A 25,222-nucleotide genomic window follows, 5' to 3' on the forward strand; every position below is an offset into this window, starting at 1 on the left:
CCGGGTTCGATTCCAGCTCCGGCCTCAGCTCCACACACAGCTCCTGTGTGGAGTTTGCATGTTCTCCCCGGGCCTGCGTGGGTTTTCTCCGGGTGCTCCGGTTTCCTCCCACATTCCAAAAACATGCGTGGCATGCTGATTGAACACTCTAAATTGTCCCTAGGTGTGAGTGTGGTTGCGAATGGTTGTTCGTTTCTGTGTGCCCTGCGATTGGCTGGCAACCGATTCAGGGTGTCCCCCGCCTACTGCCCAAAGACAGCTGGGATGGGCTCCAGCACCCCCCGCGACCCTAGTGAGGATCAAGCGGCTCGGAAGATGAATGAATGAATGAATGAATGAATAATAATATTAATAAATAGACACACGTTTAGCCACTCATAAACCTGTTGCATGTGTCACCGCACATGCAAACACAATGGCGCTAGCTGCTACAAAACTCGATCAAACTAGCGAGTTGCCATATTAGCCTCCACTATGTTTTGTCTACTTTCAACTTAATCAAAAGTATCAAAATGATTAGGGGCCATAGGGAGCCATTTATTTCCATACACTGAGTGAAAGAAGGACCCACCCTCCCACCCCCACACACACACACACAAATGTGATTTTTGAAGTGCGTTTGCCTCATCTGCAAGTGCGGTTTCACCAAAGAATGGAAATATGGAGCGACATTTTTAGGCCGTTGATAAAAACATCAAGTCCCAGAACTCTTCAACCATGAGCGATGATCATTTTGGAATTGTGCTTAGAGCTTGCCATCAGCAGCTTCTGTCCAAAACTGTGCATCTCTAACTGATTCAATTCGCTACAAATCATCAGATTAAAGCAAAGACAACAAAAAAAAATCGTATGCTAGTAGGATTGCGCAACATGGGTTCATGCGGTAATGCAAGCGTCTATTGTACAGAGAGCATATAGAATTCTCAATACATTCATAAATAAATAGAATTTCTTTTGTATGTGACTTTTGGATCATATTGATTTGGTTAATTTATAAGTAGTGTTTATTGAAAAAGTGGGGGTACATAATGGGGTCATAATGACTTCATTCCAATCTGAGTGACACAAAAAGCATTAAAAAAATGTTTCCCTGTGTACTAAACTGAATCTTTTTTTTTTTCGATGTTTATGTGGCTAATGTTGCAAATTGTCCTTGATACCCTCATATTCAGACTTTGTGTTAACGTGTGAATTCGTTGCCATGTTTTAATCTTCCCTTCACCCAGGTGATCTCATGAAAACAGAATACAGGTAAGTGTTTCGGAAGAACCGCTACCTTTTATGACCAATCATGATTACAATACGCTGAGAAGGAAATCAAAGGAAAACTTGACTTTGTAATCAGTTCCAGTAAATGGCAATTTGCAAAATAAATAAATACATAAAAATTGAGGAGTCCACACTGCAATTCACGACAAATCTAACAATGAGCAACATCAGAGAGACATAAAAGGCATTCCGATTATGCAAATGTAATAAACAACTTATGTATCCTAATTGTGAAAAGGTGGGTTCCTTTTGAAGGTACGTGCTCATTTCCATTTCAATGCTGTCTCCAGTGGGGGGGGGGGGGGGGGGGGGGAAAGAAACAGAAAAGACAATGCTATTTACTCTGTAGACCAACACTCACTGACTAGTGAAGTGGTTTTGCGGTTTTCCTGTCACTGCATGGGAAAAGTGTGTCCCCCCCCCCTTACTACCCCCACCCCCTCCACCCTCTGATTAAGCCAAGGCAAAGAGTTACATGCACGTTGTGCATCACTGGACCATGTTTTTCGGATCCTCTTTTTTCCTCTGGGCCTTTTGAACAGTCTGGTGCGGTATTATCTATGAGATGGAATTCAAAGAACAGTTTTATATCCTTCATGAATTTCAACACTGTTGCCAAAATGAAGAAAATAAAATAAGAGAAAAACCTGTGCTGAGGCATTTACTCTTTTTCCTCGACTCACCCCAGCAACATCATTACCTTTTGCCATCTGTAGTTCTGGTCATGTTCTGTTACAGCATCAAGCACAGTAGATTCGCAATTTGGGTAAGCGATGCTTTTTTTTTGTGTGTGTGTGTGTGTGTGTGTGTTGATGCTTGCACTGCCATCTGTTTCAAAATGTGCACTGTGTCTTTGCTCTCTATGTTCAACACTTCTAATGTAATAACAAGGGATTGTACTTGGACGGGGATGAAGAGCAGTCAAACAAAAGACAAACATGTTCTGCCGCCAAACACTGAAGTGTGTATGGCTGCAAACGGGGGTGGTTTTTAATGTGGGGGGGAAACTCCACATTTTTGCCCTGCAGCGGTGCAGATGTTTTGCCTCTTGCTCAGCTGTCATGAAGCCCACAAGGAGGACATGATCCAAAAAACAAGTATGACGTTACATTAAAACTGGACTATTTTCCAACAACACTGTTTGTGTCGGTGTGACTTCTACCATAGTGAGGCACAAAAAAAATGTTCGGTCCTTCCCTGAACACTCCCAATAAACATGGCCAACAGGCAGTACTAAAAAATATTTCCCGCCCCAAATCTTATTTCCTTCTGAATTAATGAGACAAAATGAGTCTCATTAAGCAATCAAGAACTCAAACCATTTGACAATTTAATCAATGTAGGGATTGGCACATGGTCATTTTTTTTAACCATGTTCAATCAAACTATGACTTTTTTTAAAATATATTATTAAAATATGTGTACTGTACAGGGAAAAAAATGTAAAAATATTTCATATAAGGTCCATCCAGTCTTTTCAAATAGTGCTTTTCCTAATTCGGTTTGGAGGCGAACTGGAGCGGATCCCATCTGACTTTGGGTGAAAGATGGGGGCTTGTTGCAAGCCAATTGCTGGGCACATACAGACAAACACGTGTTCACATTCACAATAACTTTTTTTTTTTATTTCAAACATATTCCTAAAAAAAAATGCCACAAAAAGTGCGCAAAAGGTCCCCGAGAGGCAGTGAAAGTCAGAAAAACAACAGCAAATCACGTAGAGCAACATATACAGTACTACATACATGTGTTTACTGTATTTCGTTATTCATACACTACCCGAACCTAACTTATACATTTTAAAATATATTACTACATAGCATTAAGTAATGTTAATTACTACAAACATGCACGTATACCATTAAGTTTGGCCTTATAAATATTATGTATACTCATACACATGTACATATACCTATACGGGGCGGTTCGCTACTTCACTGATTTTCGTCAATTGCGGGTGGTTTCGGTCCCCATTAACCGCGATAAACGAGGGATTACTGTACAGGCAAGCGCAAACCGCCAACCTCAAAAAAGTGAGGCAAACACCCTTCTGCTATATTACTCATTCATTCATTCATTCATCTTCCGAGCCACTTGATCCTCACTAGGGTCGCGGGGGGTGCTGGATCCTATCCTAGCTGTCTCCGGGCAGTAGGCGGGGGACACCCTGAATCGGTTGCCAGCCAATCGCAGGGCACACAGAAACAAACAACCATTTGCACTCACACTCACACCTAGGGACAATTTAGAGTGTTCAATCAGCCTGCCATGCATGTTTTTGGAATGTGGGAGGAAACCGAAGCACCCGGAGAAAACCCACGCAGGCCCGGGGAGAACATGCAAACTCCACACAGGGAGGCCGGAGCTGGAATCGAACCCGGTACCTCTGCACTGTGAAGCCGACGTGCTAACCACTGGACTACCGGGCCGCTGCTATATTACTATTCCTGTATTTTTCCAAAAAAGTAATTACAAGTAATGACGCAGGCCAATAGTTTGTTAGATACAGTAAGTGGACGGACACATACTGTTAATTTTCATTTCATCTTGAAAAAAACAGTCACAACTGAAACACAACATTTAAATTGAACCCATGTTCTGCGCACCATTTTATTCCTCGGAGTGAAACACACCACAATTCGTTACTTCCCCTACAAAGGCTTTTCTAAATCCTTATCAAGTCATGTCAGTATCCCCCAGCAGTTATTTCACAGAGACTGTGCCAGGTTAGAAGTGAGTGCACCGTAAAACCACAACAAACTCATATTCCTCCTTTGCCAACGATATGTTAACTGCATTGGTGAGTTTTCTCTGTATAGTCTTTCGCAATGAGTATGTGTGGCTGTTTACAGGGCATGTGGGTGTGTGTCAAAGCAATCTACACTTGGAGCTGCAATGTTAGTCAGCCCGTTGGGTGTTTTTAGCCATGCAAGTGGTTAATTGCGTGGACAAAAATGTGGGCAGAGGGAACCTCAAAGGCGAAAATGACAGATGTGGCGCTGGAGAGGCCTGTAATAAAAATCCAGCCAGAAGCTGAAGAGCAGCAAAGCAGACATTAAAGAGTTGGGGGAGATGTGGAAGGGAATGGGGTGGGGGGCGGGGGGGTTGCTAATAGACACACAAATGTCAAAGCCAATTCACAACACATCCTACAAAGCATTTAGCATTGCACTTTTTTTATGTGCGCCAAGCCCTATTTTTCTCTTCTTTTTTTAAACTCTTCAGGTCCAGCTGCCGAGAGACTTTTGACAACATAAACACACATTACAAGCAGTCCGTCTGCTAATTAATCTTCCCCTCCATCCAGGGAGTGAAGCTGACCCATAAAAAGGCCTATTCGGAAGAGATGGTGCCATTGTGGTGCCATTGTGACTTTACACCTGTAGCAAAATCACAGTTGTTTAACCTCAATAAACCCAATACATTTTGACAACCATGAGAGTGGTCAAAAATGTTTTTTGTTTGTTTGTTTGTTTATTTTGCCATGACATACGTTGACTTAAAAGAAAAGTCTCTCTCTCTCTCTATCTCTCTCTCTATATATATATATATATATATATAGTCTGTATGAAAAACTGTACGGCAGGGTGGGCCGTACAGTGTGAAGGCAACGGTTTATCAATAATTTAGAATGTTGATTCCTTAGCTTCATAAAACGAAGAGTTGCTAGGGAAGGGGTGTCAGAGGGATGTATAGAAAAAAAAAAAGAGGCAAACGGATGATTGCAGCTCCATTCAAACAATAGGACACATGAATAGAAAGCTGGACAATCTCTGAATTTCCTGAACGCAATTTACTGATAGCTGCCTGCCATTGGCGATTCGCGCCTCAAGACTGGCGATTCGTGAATCAAGACTCCGAGCATTATCCTGGCATCCCATTGGCTAAGAGGGACCTCTGTTGTATGTAGGTATATACATATGTGTCTATGCAGCGTCCACGTCATTCGCCCCTTGGGCTATGAGCCATTCCGATTGTTTCACGTAAATGTGAATGACCCAGAAAAAGTGTTCACCAGTCGGGCGATCGCTCAATGTGCTGATGTTTGCCTTTTTGACATTTTCGAAGGATTCTTAATAGCCGACAGAAGCAAACGTCTTTGGATCAAAATACCATGCAAAAACCACTACTAAGAAAGAACAGGAACTAAAGAGGGCAAAAAATGTTGAGGATACAGTTAAAAGTTAAATGACCATCATTTTTTTATTATTTATTCTTAGTTTTTTTTACATTATGCCCAACTCTTATTTTTTGTGCAATAATCTAAGTGTAACAGGTATTTGTTACATATTTCGATGCTTTTTTTTTATGCTTTAGAAAACATTTATGTCCGAATTTTGGGGGGCTTGGAACGGATTTGGGCATTCACATGGAAAACACGTCAAAGTATAACCCAGCTGCCTTTTTTAAAAACATACACTAGCGTGAATGCATGCTACCAAATTTTTTAAGGCCGCATGCGTTTTACCATGCCGGCGTCCAATAATACAATGCACCTTGTGTATGTGTTAAATACAGAAATAGCAGCCGCAACTGACACCGCACCTTTTAATACGGTGCGTCGCATGGTCATGAAAATACGTTGTGATGGAAAAGCAGCAGCTGCAAAATGAAGTTTACCTTCAGCAACCTGCTGCATTCGGCCCCTCACCGGGGATCCACTTAGACTAATAAGAACCATTTACAGTAGCCATCATTAATCCCTCCTATATTCGTGCTCCGCTGAGGCACCACTTATTGAGACACATGAGTGCATGGCTGATCAAAAGATCTAGTTGAATATATTTATTTTGAACATGGCTTAATGAGGGGGACCCCTTTCAGGAAAAAATAAATAAATCTCATGCAAATTGCTTGCATTTCAACCTAAAGACGAAACAGGTATATGCATGAAGTGTATGAAATGGACAATTATAAACACATGTTGGAGTAGCATATGTTCCTCTCACGGATTTTCTGGTGGAGTGTGTTATCAAGAGCAGGTGAGCGTGTGTGTAGCACTTCACACTGGCTGCTTATTTACTGCTTTTCTCTCGCTGGCTGGGGTCCAATTCAGACTGTGGACCCTGATCTGCCAACTCTGTATTGCCAGAATATTTCAAAACAGGAAAGATATGTATTTTTCATCAGTATCCAAGCACCTGTCAGTGGATTATGAAGACAATTATCAAGGGGCTTCCCTTCCTCTTTATATAGGCTTACATTTTGAGTCATCTCAACTTTGACTTGTATCTGCTGGTCAGTTGAAGCGAATAATTTGCAGATATATATATTTTTTTCTGGGTTAACACACATTGACTTTAACACTACTATCGCTCTCAAACAAAACCCATTAATGTCACTCGATTTTTCACAGCACATTTGCCCTTTTGGGAAAGCTTTGGTGGACCTCTATTGACAACGTGTCCTGGAATTTTTGTCAATTTTGAACTGCTATTGCCAGTGTTAGCAACTAACAAGAGAATATAATCGACTTTTTCTTTTGTGTGCAACTTTCTGTCTACATTTCTGATCAGTGATTACCAATTATATTTTTATAGTAGATCAACTATTTGGAATTATCTAAATATGGATGCAACCCATTCAAGGCGGAACCCCCCCCCCCAAAAAAAAAACAAAGAATATCGACAGTATGGGAAGGGCAAAGTGTCTGCAATTTCGATTTAATAATTCACTGAACAGGTGACACAACCTTGCCAAATATCTCTTCTGCCACAACAGCCTTCTTTTTGTTTAATTCCTTGTGGTATGACTGAATAGCTGTTCTTTCAGAACGGCCTTCTTTTTGTTTAATTCTTCGTGGTCCGTAATTGAATAATAAGGTCGTATCACAAAAGAAATGAGCCTCTAATAAGAACAAAATAAAACTGGTTCAAAACAACAACCCAGAAAAAAACCCGCTTGTTTAAAAAAAAAACAAAGAAAAAAAAAACAAGCTGTGCTTCAAATTCTGCTGCTGAGCCAAGAACTTTGTAATTGAATAAGGCAGCATGGAAATTAAGCAAATTGATACTCAACACGCGTGAATCAAAGTTCAATTACGGCATGTTTCATTTTTGCATCTTAATTTGAAAGTGTATGTCAGCGGAAAAGAAATCAGCTCTGCTGAGCTGTGCTGCGCCACTTACCTGTCGAGTCAGTGCAGTGGGGAGGAGGAGAAGGAGAAGGGGGCGGGGGGGATATGTTTTAAGAGGGATGGTGTCGAGGCTAAACCTTGGAGACAATTTTGAGTCTCGACAATTAGTCTCCGCCGTTGCTCACTTTGTTCTCACGCTGTGGGACTTTTATTTTAACCCGACCTTTAAATGTGCACATTTTAGAGTGCTAATTTTAGTTCTCTTCTGTTTTCAGATTTTTGGCTTGAATTGTAGTTGTAATAACACGGTGACGACCACGATATAAGCATCATTAGGTTTAGTGATATATCTACATATATATACTGTACGAGTGTGGATACTTTCCCCATGCCTGAGCGACAGAAATAAAATAGCTTCGGTGTACTCCAAGGAATGCAATCAAAAGGCATATTTTTGATTCGTGTGCCTAAAGAGGCCAGATCATGCGGTGCCCGCTCTTGCTGTGTTTGCCTCCTTTTATGCACATACCGCAAAGAACAAAGCTGTCTGTCATAATGGCCCCCTGAATAGCATTTTCTGCTTTATTAGACATACTTAATGGTGTTGACAGCGCTGCAAACGATGCAAGATCCCTTTTATACTAAGCTCCCTTCTCTCACTAGGAGCGGTTCTCAAAAAGATTCCGCGACAAACGGCCCAAAGTATTTTTGCACATTGGGCATTCTTTGCTCGTTTAAAAAAAAAAAGACCGTACATGTTCTCATCAAAGGAAGACGGACGGCGGTCGCGATGCAATCATAGTAGCGATCAATCCTGCTCGCGACAGATGAATAGCTCTGTTCATATTTATACAGAAATAAAAAAATAAAAGATGCAATGCTATTTCATCTTTCCTATTACGAGGATTGTATGAGGTCATTGATAGTAAAGGGAATGGAGCACTGAATGTCGACATGAGTTGCCGTTTATCTACTGTAAATGCTAGTGATTAGTATATTAAGTTATGATATATTAATCTGGGGCGGCCCGGTAGTCCAGTAGTTAGCACGTTGGCTTCACAGTGCAGAGGTACCGGGTTCGATTCCAGCTCCGGCCTCCCTGTGTGGAGTTTGCATGTTCTCCCCGGACCTGCGTGGGTTTTCTCCGGGTGCTCCGGTTTCCTCCCACATTCCAAAAATATGCATGGCAGGCTGATTGAACACTCTAAATTGTCCCTAGGTGTGAGTGTGAGTGCGAATGGTTGTTCGTTTCTGTGTGCCCTGCGATTGGCTGGCAACCAATTCAGGGTGTCCCCCGCCTACTGCCCGGAGACAGCTGGGATAGGCTCCAGAACCCCCCGCGACCCTAGTGAGGATCAAGCGGCTCGGAAGATGAATGAATGAATGAATTAATATTAATCTGGAAGAATTATGACGAGACCTGTGGAATTAATTGTTGATTATTGGATTGATCGCAATACTTGGTTGTGACCATCAGAGATGCTGTCGAGTCACTCATAGCTTGTTTAGCGTCTAAAGAAGAACGGCACGGCATCTGCAGTGCAAAGCTGTGCTACATCCACACTGAGGAAGGTTTCAGGGCGGCGTTTTTGCACTCAAAATGACACCGACATGAAAACAGGAGCTTAGAACAATTAAAGAAAGCATCGCCCCCCCAAAAAAAAAACAACAACAAGGTAAAAGATATACTGTACATATCCCCCGTCAAAGAAGATGAAGTGATGTGCTTACGCTGGATGTCAATTGTGACACTGGTCTCCTTGCCATTGGGGACTGCCTTGTTTGAGGCCTTACAAATGATCTGTTGGCCAGTCTCGATGTTGGAGGCCGACAAGTAGAGCGTGCTCACCGTGGTCTCTCTCCTCCCATCGCGGAGCAACGTCTGCAAACAGAGACGAGAGGGAGAAAGACATCAAATTGATGTCTGGACTCCTACGCTTGCTAGCACGGGCATGCATATAGTCATGGACTTTGTGCTTTTGAATGCTCCGACCATCCATTGGTAACGGCATTGTATAGTCACTAGAGAGCATTCTTGAAAACTGAAGCCTCTTGAGTATCCCATGAAAATCATCAAGAGTGTCAGTGCACAATGTCACATCTCACATTTCACATCTGCTGTCTCTGTAAGAGTACAGAAGTGAAGACAGGAAGCACATTCTCCATTTGTTCCATTAACAAGAAGCACTTTTAGCATTTTTTTTTAATTCAAATAAGTGTGGTAACATGTCACCGGTCCAATCGATTGCATTTATCTCTTTTAGCTCTTTGAAAAAAAAGTCGATAACGATGAGGCAGCCAGGACAGAGTGGCGAAGAGCATTGAAAGGGAGAAGAGGGGAGATGTTCGTGCTTGAAAGTACTTGATTCCTTTTGTGCAAATGCAAATAGAACATGGCAATATTGATCTCATTATTAGCCTAGGGGGGGGGGGGGGCAGTGTCAGGAAAGACACCGAGGGGCTGAAGTGACCGTGATGCCATGCTGGTGTGTGAATGGTGGTGACGGTTAAAATTCAAGGAAAAAAAAAAACACATTCTGTCAATCACCAGCAGAGATGACAGCCCGCTGAACAGATTTTGGAAACCGGTTGGTAAAACGAAGACAAGCGCAACTGAAGAAGAACATCCTAACAGAAGGGAAGCGTCACTGATAGTTTCATGATCTTGCCATCTGCTTGTCTCAGTTGATTTGTATGATGGACCAAAAAAAAGAAAAAAACGTGTTTTTGCTATCAAAACTCCAACCTGTGTTTTCAAGGGAATTGCTTTCAAGAAGCCATCTGGATCGTGAGGCAAAAGGCCACCAACAACTCTGCATGTGTGGAACCTTTGCAGTAATGATTTACAGCAAATGCAAAGACTGTAATCAACAGGTGTTTTTGGTCCGCATGTGTCCAAAAAAGGAAATCATTGTATGCAAAGTCGTGCTCGCACGGATATTTAGTAAGGAATATACCCACGTTAAGCAATTTGGTAAACCGGTGCTTTCTGTGTGCTTCTGCAAACATCTGTCGTGACAAACTCTTAAGAAATGCTGTCACAACACCTTTGACAAGCATAGCTGAAATGACAACTCATATACATCAATATAAATATTGTCATACTGTACTGCAATGGACTAAAGTTCAAAATCATCAAACGATTTAAAATGAACAAGTAGGCTAAAAATTGAGAACCACAGAAAATGTGACAGACACTTGTATTTTGGTTTTGTAGCCTTATTTAGATGTAACAAGCCAAATTAAAAACAATTGTGGCAATGATGATTATACAAAGACACTCTGCAAAAACATTTTTTGTGTTAATTATTATTGTTATGAACTTGTTGAAATATCCTGAGTCTCCAAACCTGCTATGTGACACACCTCAAAGCTTACCTTGGAGTGCATGGCCCCGTTGAGGACCTCTCCGTTGCGGATCCAGATGATGGAGGCTGCTGGCTTGGCGTTATCAGCATGGCAGGTCAGATTGAGAGGGTCGCCGGCTCTCAGGCTCACCACTGGCCCTCCGCTGATGACGGGGTCTTCCGGTGGGACTATGTACGCAGACATTGAGAGGAAGAGCCATGAGGTCACCGTGTGATGATAGCTTGTGCATTTTTCATTGTTAGGCAAATAGACAACACGTTATCACATCACAAATAGCTGCTATGACTTCAAAATTTGCTCCCAAAATACCATTTGTTACATTTTGTCAATGATAACTGAACATCAATGTTATTGTCAAGTTTTAATTATTATCCAAAATGACCTTGTCATGTTTTAGAAACCATCAGATTGTCGGATGTGGTTTAGATCGTAAGTGTCAAACTCAGGTCCTGGAGGGCCGGTGTCCTGCATGTTTTCCAAGTCTCCCTGTTGCAACACACCTGATTCAAATGAATAGGTTCAATATCAGGATCATTCAGAGCTTGCTGATGATCTGGTCATTTGAATAAGGTGTGTTGTAACAGGCTGACTTGGAAAAACACGCAGGAAAGTTTGACACCCATGCCTTAGATCAGGCATGTCCAAAGTCCGGCCCGCGGGCCAAATCCGGCCCGCGGTCGAATTTTATCCGGCCCTCGGCCCCTTTCATAAAATCAGTGCCGTCTGGCCCGCAGGTTGGGCGCAATGGAACACGTGTTGCATTGACTGAGGTCTCGTAGACTGGTGAGTGATGTTTCATAGAGTACTGCTTCCCTCTTGTGGCTAAATGAGTAATTGCATTCACTAAATGAGTAATAGCATTTAGACACCAGAGGGCATCACTCACGAGTTAACAAGACATCACTCCGTGTTTATATTGACTGATATGTCATATTTCAAATGATCCTTGCAGTTGTGGATATGTGTATTGCTTGTTCATTTCCCTGTTGTTCGAGTCAAAGGTTTTGTGACTATTGAAAAGTCATGGTGATACATTTTATGTTTCAAATCAATCAATTTGCACTCAGGAGACTTCTGTTTAAGAAAAAGTCAAGTGAATAAGCAGTTGCATGTGATATACCTGTTTCAAATGAACCAAAAGAAATTCTTAAGATTGTTGAAATGAAAATAAAAATGGAAATGTGAAAAAGACTGGCTTACTAAAATTTGTTGAGCAATATTGTTGTTCAATGTAAAGAATGTCAGCCAAGGTCGGCCCCCCGACATTTTACCACATAAAATCTGGCCCCCTTGGCAAAAAGTTTGGACACCCCTGCCTTAGATGATCAGTTCTCTGTCCTTTGAATAGATCTGCCCGTATATGTGCATACAATCCAAGCAGAAATATCAAAATTAATAGTAACTCTCAAATTATTCTCTGACACACAGCTATGCATGTGTTTTACTTCCCGAGCTTTGCCAAATATATATAATATGCCTACATGCCATTGATCAAAGTCCCGTTCGTCGTTTATCCATGAGCTGCTTTTTTTTTCCAATCTAACTCAAACTGCAGTGAATTATTTATTGACCCGAATGCTCATGACAATGCAGATCTGGGGCGCGATGAAATCAAAGGCTGCAGGCAGCTGTCGAATCTCTCTACACAAGTGCCATGATTGGAAGGAAGGCTTGTTAGGCGTTAGATTTATGCTGTCAGACTGCACCGGAGATGAATGCAAATAAAGGAAATGTAATTTGGGACAGTGTTTTGCACATTTAATGACAATACGTATAATTGGGCTCTTTGACAGCTTGCACGAAGGAATATGTGATGTGCTGCAAAAGCTCTGCATACCATACTTTATTGATCTATTTTGTTCTTATCCATGTCGCTTTTGAATTAATTGCGGCATCCGGGGCCACCGGCATCACATAATTTTGTTTGTTGCAAACCATTTTTACGATAATTGCTCCGAAGGATTACCCAAAGGATTACTGTTGAAATTGCCTATCCTTTATTGATCTCTCCTTGCACATTTGAGTACGTTTTTAATGCAGTACAGGTTGCTCAGAAATGCAATTTTCTGTCACTTTGTGCTAGAAGTGGGTATTTTACTGACCTTCGTGAAATTAACAGTCGATAAATCAATAGTTGGTTTCTCTTACTTTTTCTATATTTAAATATGTATGCTTTGTATTGCGGCCCGGTAGTCCAGTGGTTAGCACGTCGGCTTCACAGTGCAGAGTTACCGGGTTCGATTCCAGCTCCGGCCTCCCTGTGTGGAGTTTGCATGTTCTCCCCGGGCCTGCGTGGGTTTTCTCCGGGTGCTCCGGTTTCCTCCCACATTCCAAAAATATGCATGGCAGGCTGATTGAACACTCTAAATTGTCCCTAGGTGTGAGTGTGAGTGCGAATGGTTGTTCGTCTCTGTGTGCTCTGCGATTGGCTGGCAACCGATTCAGGGTGTCCCCCGCCTACTGCCCGGAGACAGCTGGGATAGGCTCCAGCACCCCCCGCGACCCTAGTGAGGATCAAGCGGTTAGGAAGATGAATGAATGAATGCTTTGTATTGTAACTAAGGGCAAAAAAAATGCAAACTGCAATTGTAACATGACGATCACTAGTGAAGCGAGCATAAAAAAAGTAAACCTATTCAGAGATAGTGACACGCTAACTTCGATTGCTTGTGTTCGGTAAAGGTAGAATCTTGCTGAAGGTTATGACCTCTTATGTTGAGCAGATGACATCATGACCTTATATGTCTCTGAGACAAATGACGATTTTGAACAGTATATTAGCGTAAAGCCAAATAAAAACAAAACACTCATCTTTAAAATTAGCATTTACTTTTCTAATTGATTTTTACATATTTCTTTATGTTTCGGTGAAATAACCCCCCGACTAAAAGCTCGAAGCCATCCACCCGACTCCTTGTTTTATTGTGCGGTCTAATTCATCGTATAGTTTAGGTATACATCCCCAGGCAATATAATGTGTTTGATGGTGGATGGTGGATCGTAAAAATGTTTAAATACCACACGCTGAAGTTTCCATTTTCAGTTGCAACCATACCTTGTGCTGATTCGATTGTAAGGGCAAAATTTATGAATGCCCACATCCAAGTAACTTGTTTTTCCTTTTGGATGACCGATGAATTAGTTGGTCATTGAAAAACTTTGGAAGAGGAGAGCTGAATTCAAGCCTGCCATACACAGACGTAGCGGAGCCAGTTCGTTCTCTTGGTGACGACGTACCTTTAGTCTCTCAAGTGTCACGTCAAAGCAATGAACATCACAAATACCATCAATTTGAAATGACAAATTGAAATTTGGTTGACCTATATTGCTCAGAGACGTTTGGATGTAGTGCGACGGGAAAGTATTGAACCAGGCAAGGAATTCATTTTGGCTGGACTTCCAATCAAGGACAATTCCCACACTGGTTGCCATTCTGTCTTTCAGTTTAAAATGCAGTCTTCGTTTGTCCGTCTCACTTTCATCCGGCGCTCATTATTAATATGCAAGAGAGTTTGGAGAGCATGAGGATTCTCAGGTCAGTGCTATTTTCGTCAAATGGAGGGGAGGTTTATATGAAGGCCCAAACCTTTTTGTCCTTTCGCACCAAGTGGAAGAAAAACGAGGTCACAAAGCTCTCATGGTGCTGTTCTGTTGCATGGAATATGTAAATAAGTCAGGGAGCGTGTGACAAGCATCGCGACGCAGAGACGAGCCTAACATTTGCCATTGAGGGAATCAATTGGCACCAAAATTCAGCGGAAGAAGAAAATAAAAACGGCTGCGGTTGATTGCAAAATGCAGCACCGCTGTCAAAGCACACGTTAGTAAAATGTCAAGCATAGAAGGCAGCCATAAAACCGTTTTATGGCATGATGGAGATGAGAGGATAATCTGACAATATGTGACCGATTGGAAAGTACAATTGCCATCACATAACTGAAGACGTAGCAAAACTCTGAAACGCCTCTTCGAAGAAAAGGAGAAGAAAAGAGATGCAGTTTTTGACCCCACGGCAAAGAAAAATAAGCCTGAGTGTACCGATTTTATGCATAATGTTCCATTACTGTATTCATTAATTTATCTATTAATTAATTATGAGTTAATCGTTATCAGGATGATGGAAAAAAGGTAAGAACCACTTAAAGACTGTTTACAGATCTGCTACACTTTAAATATTAATGACGATATTCAGGCTCTAGAGTGTCGACTGAATATGGTGAGCGATTTGGATGGATATGTAAATTAAGACTGTCGGATTGTCGAGCAGCCTCTACCGAGTCCCATTTTACTACCGTACTGATCGTTTGGGATGACTGCATACTGCCCAAAGAGCACTTGGCCTCACATGCAGAGATTTTCATATCATTTCATTTTCATTGTGAGCGCCTCAGAGGACGGGGTGTGGGGGAAGCGGACCCATAACATATCATAAAAGAAAGACGTGAAACTCATTGAATTTGGTTATTTATTTTCATTTGAAATCATCCACTCAGTCCACCTTATTACGGCCGGGTCTGACAGTTATACAGAGTGCAAGCCCTGAACTTGAATCAGCCATCATCATTACTGTGCTGTTTGCAAAGTCTGCAGTCCCTAATGGTTCTAAATTAGCTCTTTGCTGCAGTTATTCGATAGTCTTGGCATAAGTAGTGTGGTCAGTGGGACAGATTGATTGCTGCTTTTTAATTACAGGTCTGACTCACTGCAAACCTGGCACCACTCGCTGATTTTTTTTTCCTCTCATCAGGTGCAAAGTTTGCAAGAGTGCGGACTTTCTGTCCTCACTCCTGCGAATTTTTAGTCATATATGCTGTACTTGTACTCTGAGAATAATGGGTGTGAAGGATTGTGCGTTTGTTCAGCAATGTGCGTCAATGACCCGTAGATTGTAGCATTCAAAAACATCTACACGACAACGTTTTGTTATGATTAGCCATATTTTGTTTTACTGGATGGATGGATAGACATTAGATCTTATCTTAGTTAAATAGCCTATTATAAGGTGACAGGGGCGGTGCTGGAGGGAACGCCCAGCACTCCCGTCGCAAACTGAAATCAAAACAAACCGAAACATGACATTCCCAAAGAGGACCAATAGGAAAGTTGTTTTATTGGAGTGGTTTGGTCGAGTGTTTGATGTGGGACTCATTAATGAACCTGTCGGTTGTGATCAATAACTTCAGCCCGTTAAGCAGTGCAACGGAAACGCTGAGAATCTGAGTTTCAAAATATGTGTGCCGACTGGAAGTGTCGTGCTCTCTGCGCAAATGTTGGCTTGTCTTAAAAGCGTCTGATTTCAAAAGTCCACCTTTTTATCCTGTTTTGGGCACTTTCCTATTGGTCCTCTTTGGGAATGTCATGTTTCGCTGGGCATTCCCTCCAGTGCTGGGCGTTCCCTCCAGCACCGCCCCTGTCACCTTATAATAGGCTATTTAACTATGGATAAGATCTAATCTCTATCCATCCATCCATTTTCCGAAGCGCTTCATCCTCACTAGGGTCGCGGGGGGTGCTGTAGCCTATCCCAGCCGTCTTCGGGCAGTAGGCGGGGGACACCCTGAATCAGTTGCCAGCCAATTGCAGAGCACACAGAGACAAACAACCATCCACGCCCACACTCACACCGAGGGACAATTTAGAGCGCCCAATCAGCCTGCCATGCATGTTTTTGGAATGTGGGAGGAAACCGGAGCACCCGGAGAAAACCCATGCAGGCCCGGGGAGAACATGCAAACTCCACACAGGGAGGCCGGAGCTGGAATCGAACCCGGTACCTCTGCACTGTGAAGCCGACGTGCTAACCACTGGACTACCGGGCCGCCCGAGATCTAATGCCTTTTAAAAATAAAAAGAGTATATGTAGATAACGGTAGGCTAATTTTACCTAATCTAGGACAGGGATTGACTCTAACCTTCAGCCAGGTAAGAATTGCTTTACCGAAGTTGGACCTGCTGGGCTATACTCAATATGGGAGAGACCTCTGCAAAGAAGTATGGAGGCCATTTAGGGGATTCACCCCTCGGCATTCCCAGGGTGTGAGCGATTGAGAAAGAAACTATTTGGAGTTGGAAATGAACAAGGAGGGCAGAGAGAAGATATGTAGTGTGTCGCTGCTGTGCTTTAGCTGACGTGTCCTGAACAACAATGAGCCACATGTGTTGTCTGGCTTGTGCAGAAGAAAGTAGGCATGGGGCCGTCTGTCACCGACTGCGACAGCTTGCTGAGTTTGGGATAGATCAGAAAAGAAAGCAGTCAAAACGATGAGGAGAAGAGGGAATACCAATAGTGCAGGTTGTTGCAGGAATATGCATAACTCGCTGGGCCAAATCACCCAAACTCTTCTGTCATTGCTGCCACCCGACATCTGTTTGAGAGCCAGAAGTTCCTCAGGTATGCACACAGATACACAAATGCACATAATTTGAGGATTTATTTGTTGAGAAAGAAAAGAGGCCATATTGTGTGGGTGGGTATAATGTTTTGAACCTGAACCGGTTGCCAGCCAATCGCAGGGCACACAGAGACGAACAACCATCCACGCTCACACTCACACCTAGAGACAATATAGAGCAGGGGTCTCCAAATTATGTATTTATATATTTTTTATCAAGTTTCGCAATGTGGAGCGTGTATAACGTTTTTCAGGAAAAGTACAAAAAGTCACCAACTAGAGTTCATTGTAACTCGTTCGTTCAGCCAAACACAAATAGGGAGCGCACAAAAATGGTAGATCATTTGTATTAGTATTTTCCCCCGTCAATTGGTGCAGAATGGAAACCTGAAACGAGAGCAATTGTGTTTTCAGGTTTGTATGCTAAAATTAATGATTCAATATAAACTAACAACAACAAAAGATACCCTTGGGCATTTGTTGACATGAATATTTAGTACTACACAAGTCCAACATATTAACAATGCCGCTGGAGGAAAACAAATACAAAGCACACAATCACTCTTGCAATGACAAGCTATCAATTCAATGTTTTGTCACAAGGCCATGGTCACATTGTTGCTGACCAAGCTTTGTAGATTAAAAAAAAAAATCTAAAGGCATCCATAGTATATCAAGTCAGTGTCAAGTTGAAATAAATCCGTTTAATGCAAATTCCTTCAATAACATAGCATTCCATGTACTGTATGTGACAAAAATCTATGGGCGTCCTCACACCGGAGTAACTCAAAGTTGCACATTGCTGTATTGTTGCCATCATAAATAGTAATGCTGTCTCAAACTAGTGGCTTTTGAGAAACACTTTGTGGAACTTAAAGCAATCATGGCGACTGCATATATTTTACTTGCATGCTTTTGCAGCAAAGTAACAAAAGCCCTGCATTTTATTCCTGTATTTCATTACCCCCTTTTAGAAGGTAACGAATAACTAATCAATCGAAATGATGAGCTAATGCATGTTAGGGTGAGCAACATACTCTTCGATTGATTTTGTGCATCAGCCAAGACCAGCACTGCTGTGTGTTTGGAAGACGACCTCAATAAAACATGAAAACACAATATTTACTTCATTGTTTTGGATGGGGAAAAGTCCAACCCTGTGTTCATAAATATCAGTGTCCGAGATCATCACAGTCCAGAGTGGACTGGAGTCCGCACAGCGGATTTTCGATGGATGTTGCGCTAGGAAATACAGAATGAAGGTTAAAGGTCAATATTGATTCTGTTGTCACCGTTTCTATTGGTAGCCACATGCACAGTGCATATGGACAGGTGTGTCAGGTTTCTCCCATGTCAATAAACATGCTCCATCTTTGTATTTGACAGCTTAGATTTTGTCTTGTGTGCTGTATATCTCCTCCCTTAGCTCTCATGCACAACAACATGGAACTCACCCTGGCCTTGTATACTACACTGAACTTACTTTCTTGGCATGGCATGGGATTTACACCAACACCTTGCATTAGTGGTCATGGGGAAATAGGGAAGAATAATAAATTCTCTCACCCTCGATCATCGAAACAGGCAATAAAGGCTTCCTCAGTGTTATTCTGGATTAAATCCAGTGAACTCTACTGCTACACCTCCTGTTGTTTGCTCTATAAAGTCAAGCATTTGTAATAATTCTCTCAGGAATTAGGTTTTAGCATTTTTTGCCTTAATTACCGTACAACTATGTTTTGACCACAGGATTTTCTAGTGAGCATAACATGGGTTCAAGGAGTCAAATGCAGCTGCTCCCTAGCTTGTAAACTTGGGAACTTGAACAATAGTGTCCAACCTTAAAAGATGAATATGCATCAAAGAAGGATGGTTGTAAAAATAAAAATAGAGGAATAAACACCGGTACAAGTTGTGGGAAGGAAGCAGACTCTCAAGTCCTATAAAGGCAAGGTGAAGACCAGGAAATACGGTTACCCGCTAATATTAGCCGCTACTAATAGCCACGAACCTCCAAGTACTTTTAACATCATCACATCACAACCTGTGACAATTCAAGAATTTTTATATCCAGCCATAACAGTGATGTGTCTTTTATCAAAATATCTTCATTTCATTATAAAATGAAGATGTTTTGCAAAGATTGCTCGTAGTTGGCAGGATAACTGCCAAAATCACCTGTTGGGGTCAGTCCTTGACTGGCTAGCTACGTTGCCCATTTCACGGTACCTTAACACTGTTATCCATTCATGTTAGATGCTGATCTGCTCAGTTTTTTTCACGGATTCATGGCTACTTAAATTTTTGGCCACTCTTCTTCCCATTTCACCGAATAAAAATCTATCCAAATTGCAGGAAGAAGAGGGTGAATCCTGAAATTTTAGACCTTTTCAGCTCTGCATGGAAGTACCAGTACCAATGATTTTTCACTGATCTCCACCTGCAGGTTGGCCAATCAGACACAGCACTTCAATTTCTCTTTCCCTCTCTGTTTAATTTGCTTCTAATTTTCTTTACCTCCCTGTTTCCGCTGCAGTCCTTTTCCCTACAAATCGTTAGGTTCACTTTTCATTAGGCCGGATCAATAAGGTGGATCAGTCGCCACGCTCCCAACTCTTTCCTTGTTTTCTTTAACCTTCTGCTGACTGACTCCAAAATAACTTCACAGCAAAGACCCGCCCCCTCCAAGGTGGGGAGCAGTAAGATTCAGCAAAGGCCAGATAAAGCAACAAACGTTGAGCTGATTAGCAGCATGGAAAATGATTTGAAGATTAGTTTCCTCATCATTGAGCTGACCCAGAGTACCGCAGATCAAATCACTAAAAATTGGTTGGATTCTTGCTCTAAGAAATAACGATTCCCTAAGAATTTTACAGTACCAAATGCAACTAATGGCCGAGCAAAAGTGAATATAAAACAGATGACATTATTCATTTTTTTTTCAAATGCAAAACACCGAACTGTATTAATGCTGTCATGCTGGTGATTATATCCAAAGTTTATTGTTGTCCAGTGCGAGTTTTAACAGGATACAATTTGCAGTTCTAGGGATTTTTTTTGTCCTCAGAATGATCAAAATGTATTTGTAGCATTTGGAAAGACAGCTCTTCTCTTATAATATGCAATTTCATGTGGTGTCCAAGCTGTACCGAGCTCGGAGACCACGAATCGTACCTTGAATATCACTCAGTGGAGCACAGACCTCCACCAAGGCCCTGATGATTTTTTTGTTCTTCTTTCAACTCATTTGTTAGCAGACTACTTCTTTGCATACGGAGGATGCAGGACAGCAGAGTGGTGCTGTGATGTTTCCGTCAGCCTTTGAATATTCTCGTTCATCCAGGTCATTTCATTCTCAGGGCACTGAAACAATTGTAATCGGACTGTTCTGGTTGCCTTTGAAGATGTTTTGCCTCAGACCAGCGGGCTTTATCAGTTCACGCATGTCGGCTCGATAGGCTATAGCTGTCCTATCCAGTCTACGTGCATAAACAGATGAAGCCTGCTTGGGTGACAGGTGAAACATCTTCGAAGACAACCAGAACAGTCACACTGTGATCGATTCAATGCCCTGAGTATGTTTCATGTGTCTCTCCCTTTGCATATATCCTCACCAAAATGTAAAGCTACTTCATTGGCCCATGTACAAAGTTGAGGGAATTCGGGAGCTATTATTCCCCCGCACAGTCTTGCTAAACGAATTTCACTGAAATTGTAGGTTGTTATTCAACAACAGAGCTGTTGAAGGCTCAAGATCTTGGATGGGAACATACAGTACGTTGTGTGCTTAATTCAGACTCACCGAGCACAGTGAGGCGGGCTGGACGGGATCTCATGGCAGCTTGGACAGCCTGACACTCAAACACGGCATCATCCATCAGCTCCACACGCTGGATTCGCAAATGATGTTCCCCGGAGCCGTGGTCGCCAATCACTGTGTAACGGGGATAGCCTGCAGCACAAACATATTTGCTCACGTTTACCACACGTTAAATCAACCGAATGGTCAAAGATTTTATTCGTAACAGTAAATTTGTCGGCAAGCAAGTTTGGGAGTTTGAAAATAAATTGTTAAGGCAGCCACACAAATGGAGATGATAAAGTTTGTTCACTTCATACTTGAGTAAAAATTCCTCTGAGGGTTTATACCACTGCTGGTGAAGTTAACGAGTTTGCTTGGAGGTTATAAAAGAAAAATATGCTTGACTGCAACCACAAAGACTTTGACTCTACTCGCTTGCTCAGTCCAATGATTTGCATTTCAATAATGCAGGAAAGCATGGGAATATCCATGAGACATAGTGCCCATTCTACACAATTCAACACCGCCGGTTTCGGAGTTACCCCCTGAACTAACATTCTGATGCGCATTCAAAGTGGATAGCAGAGTGGATCCCAGGATGTTTGACAAGGAAGCCGTCTCTTTTTAATGGAATTGCTTGTCCCCTCAGACCACTGTTTGTTTTTATGATGATGCTAATTGCGGAATAAGGAGAGTAGGGCTGTTCATAAAAAAACTGCACTCCCCGCTATCATGAAAACTTGCAGAAAATTAGAGACAACTTACTCCTTGGGGTCTTAATGTCAGATCAATGATGAAAGCACAGCTGAATGACCCTATGATGGATCGATCAGATCAGATTATAGTCTGCATGAGTGCCACATTTGAGTTGACTGAACAGGTGAACACACTGGATGCCCACACAACTCAAAACATGGGTACAATATCAAGAGTGATGAAGAAATGATAAATGTTGAACTCCCACAGTGTTAAACGTCGACACTACGCCACCTGGCTCGCACAGTTCAAAACCACAAAATGTGTATCCGTGATTTGGCTTTTGCTCCAGTTTTGATTTACAGCAAGTGCTATTTTATTTGCCGTGAGTGTGTTGCTTGGTTAGACATGCAAAAATGGATGACGTCTAGTATAGGCAGGGAATATCTTTGCACAGAATCATAAATGAGTACCGTATTGTCCGCATTATAAGGCTCATCTATAAGCATTCAATTTTCTGAAAAGCTGACAGTGCGCCTTATAATCCGATGTGCCTTATGTATGGATCAATATTCTGATTTATTGGACGTAGCATTTTGAATGCTCTGTAAAGCGCTTTGTTTCAACTGCAGTGGTTGTCAAAGCGCAATGTAAATAAAAGCTGTATTGTATTGTATTCCCTTAACATAGCTCCATCTTCGGATGCATAATGCAACCTCAGACACTATTGTAGCTTCTATTCTATACACCTTATAATGAGATGCACCCTATATATGAACACAGTTTTAAAATGTGCACCTTATAATCCGAAGCGCCTTATAGTGCGGAAGATAGGGTAGCTGAATTTTGTGCAATCTGAGGGAAACTTGAAAGTAAACTCACATGTTTCTCATGTCCAAAAGGTGGACGTGTATGAATCTGACGGATGGTGTGGTAAATATTGACTTTTCAGTAACTGCTATCTGATGACTCAACAAAAATGCCAAAAGACCCCAGTTCTTCACTTTAATGTTTTAACAGTCTCAATTTTTTTGCTGCAGTGCAAAAAACAGCCTAGGAATTCTTACACCTTGGCAGCAAGTCCTTGAATTGTTCTATTGCGAAAGACATCGTCTGTTCAAAGTCCAATTATTGATGGTTGGTTCAGTGAATCCAGTTGTCTTTAATAGAGCATGAAGTGGTTTCATTTTATGCTGGTGCAGTGAGTTATAGCCGATTAAGCCACTCTCTGCATTTCACCCTCCTACGTGTAGCTTTTAATCTTAAGCGTCCATACACTAGGAGTGCCAAGGACAAAGGAACACATCAGCATTAAAGCTACGGAAACTCATGCCATAGAAAGGCAATACGCACAGCAAATAAAAAAAAAAAGTGCACCGACAATGTTGGGAATGTGAGACTGAAGGTGATAATGACTTCCATCTTTAAATGTAATAATTTGAGACAATGTGTCCTACATTGAGAAAGAAAGCCACGTCACATTAAAGCCAGTTGTAAACGTAGAGGAGTTTAATTAAGAGCCATCACATTTAAAAGCTCCAATTAGTCATATGAATGATCGTTGACAGGGGAAAGACACATTCCTTTGGTGTGTGCAGAAAAGGTCCTGAAATAGCAGACGCATCATTATGTGCGCAAGGTCATCCAGAAAATCATTGAGTTTCACTTTTACTGTATGTCCATTGATGAGATTCAAGGCTATGATGACATTGTGGATCACAAGGGTAATGATCATCATGACATAATCACAATGATATACCTTTAGTTGACTCCGGTTCACGTAGAGAGCATATACAAGTGGGTGCTCTGCATTCTAACATTTTGCACTCTCTCTTTCTCCAGACTGCATTCAAACCTAATGTCTCAAATACCTTAATGGACATAAAGTTTGGAAGTAAATATGATTCAAATTCCACAACTTTTTGGACTTAAAGGAGAAGTCAAGTGATAAAATGTCCTATGTGGCCCAAGTAGTCTAAACACAGTTTTCTGATTAATACCGTATTTGTCTAAAATTATTTAATGATCAAAATCCATAACATTTCTATCCATCTCAGGGGGGGCGGCCATTTTGCCACATTCCTTTGACTGAGAATGCCATCACAAACGCCCAGTGGCTGAGCGCGATACCTGTTTTCTTGGTTTCTGCCATGATCGGTTGAGTCGTGATCAGACATCTATATATATATTGCGCGTCGTCCCGCACGCGGTCTGTCCTTCCATCTGTCCCTTTTCAAAACGTACCTACTTCACCGCGCCGCTGGGCGCCGCCACTGCGCCACTCAGGCAGTGGCTCACTACGATCGCGCGGGCATCTTAGCCAAAAAATGTTGTCTACCCACAAGCATTGCAATGAAATTGTTAGTTATTTAGTAGAGCTAAACATCTCTTTATTTTCGCGATAAGCAATGAAGATGAACAAAAAGTTGAAACAAGCAACAAGACTTTTGTGGGCCGAAGGCCCACCTTACCAGCCTTCCGCAGGAACTAGCTGATGAGCCGCCCAGAGGGCGGCGAACCAGCTAGTTGAATATAAAGGAGCTAGTTAGCTAAAGGATGCAGCTTGTCATTTGGAATGAATTTGCGTTGGCAGTGTCAGACACTACACTTGAAACTGTTCTTTACAAAGTACGTTCAAAGTCTGTTATAACCAAAGCAAGTAGCACAACCGAATTATTTCAGCATTTGAAACAGACACTTGAAACTGCTCAGTGTGTAACTTGGGAGAACACAGAAGGGAGCCCAAAAACTCCCGCTAAGAAACGGAAGTATTCCGTACGACAAGAAAGGAGCCTTGTATCACACATTCTCAGAACCAAACTGCATCTTGTCAAAGACATTGTTCCCATTGATACGTTCCAAAAGCAGAGATTTAGGCACATGTTGATCTGCTTCAATGGTGTGCGCAACATAAAATGAACTTTTCGCGGCTCAACAATCTAAACGGGAAACAGCTTTCTATTCCTGATAGTTAAGTGCCACATCAGAGAGAGTTTTCATTGAAGTGTGGAACGTACAACGGGATGTACCGCAATGTACCTAATTTTAGATACATTTAATGGATTAAGTGAATGTTTTTTCCACCTAGAGAAAGCACGTTTATGTTGATTTTATCTGTAAAGAAAATAATTACATTTTATTCTAACTGTGGAAATTGCGGGGGGGGGGGGGGGGGGGGGGATGGTTTCAGGAAAAATAAAGCATATCGCTGAAAAACGGTAGACAGCAGCCGCCATATACAGATCACAATCGTCGACCTGGGAGAGGGTGTGAGGCTTTAAGATGATTAAACTTTTGATGAAATCATTATTGTCTTGATGGTGAGAGTAGTTCAAGGCTGGCACTTGTGCTGAAATGGTTTTGATTTAAAAAGATTATAATAGTGCCATGTTTTGGAATGAAAGCAAGTTGGAAGTGGATCCGTTTCACAGGACGGATTGTGCGTGATTTTGAATGTTCCGCAGTCATTTTGCCAATCGGTTAATCTGTGCCTGTGGCAGTCAAGCATTTCTGCATTCTAGGTTAATCCCTCTAACTGGCCCCATAAGGGAAACTAATTAGAATTTGAGGTGAAAACTATACAGTTGCCTTTCCCCCCTTTTGTCCTAAATAGGCAAC

At 41.9% G+C, this 25,222-nt stretch overlaps 1 protein-coding gene across 8 annotated transcripts in view; it reads right to left on the reverse strand.

Moving 5' to 3' along the window:
- kirrel3b (kirre like nephrin family adhesion molecule 3b) overlaps positions 1-25,222 on the reverse strand; it is a 147,726-nt gene that overhangs the window by 25,870 nt on the left and 96,634 nt on the right. For all 8 annotated transcript variants that reach the window (XM_052078428.1, XM_052078424.1, XM_052078426.1 and 5 more), the window contains exons 4-6: positions 20,909-21,058; positions 10,724-10,881; positions 9,077-9,227 (exon numbers count right to left, since the gene is read on the reverse strand). In XM_052078428.1, the coding sequence (XP_051934388.1) occupies positions 9,077-9,227; positions 10,724-10,881; positions 20,909-21,058 (459 nt within the window). The remainder of the gene's footprint in view (positions 1-9,076; positions 9,228-10,723; positions 10,882-20,908; positions 21,059-25,222) is intronic.

This window comes from Hippocampus zosterae, chromosome 10, assembly GCF_025434085.1.
Source record: "Hippocampus zosterae strain Florida chromosome 10, ASM2543408v3, whole genome shotgun sequence".
NCBI lineage: Eukaryota > Metazoa > Chordata > Actinopteri > Syngnathiformes > Syngnathidae > Hippocampus > Hippocampus zosterae.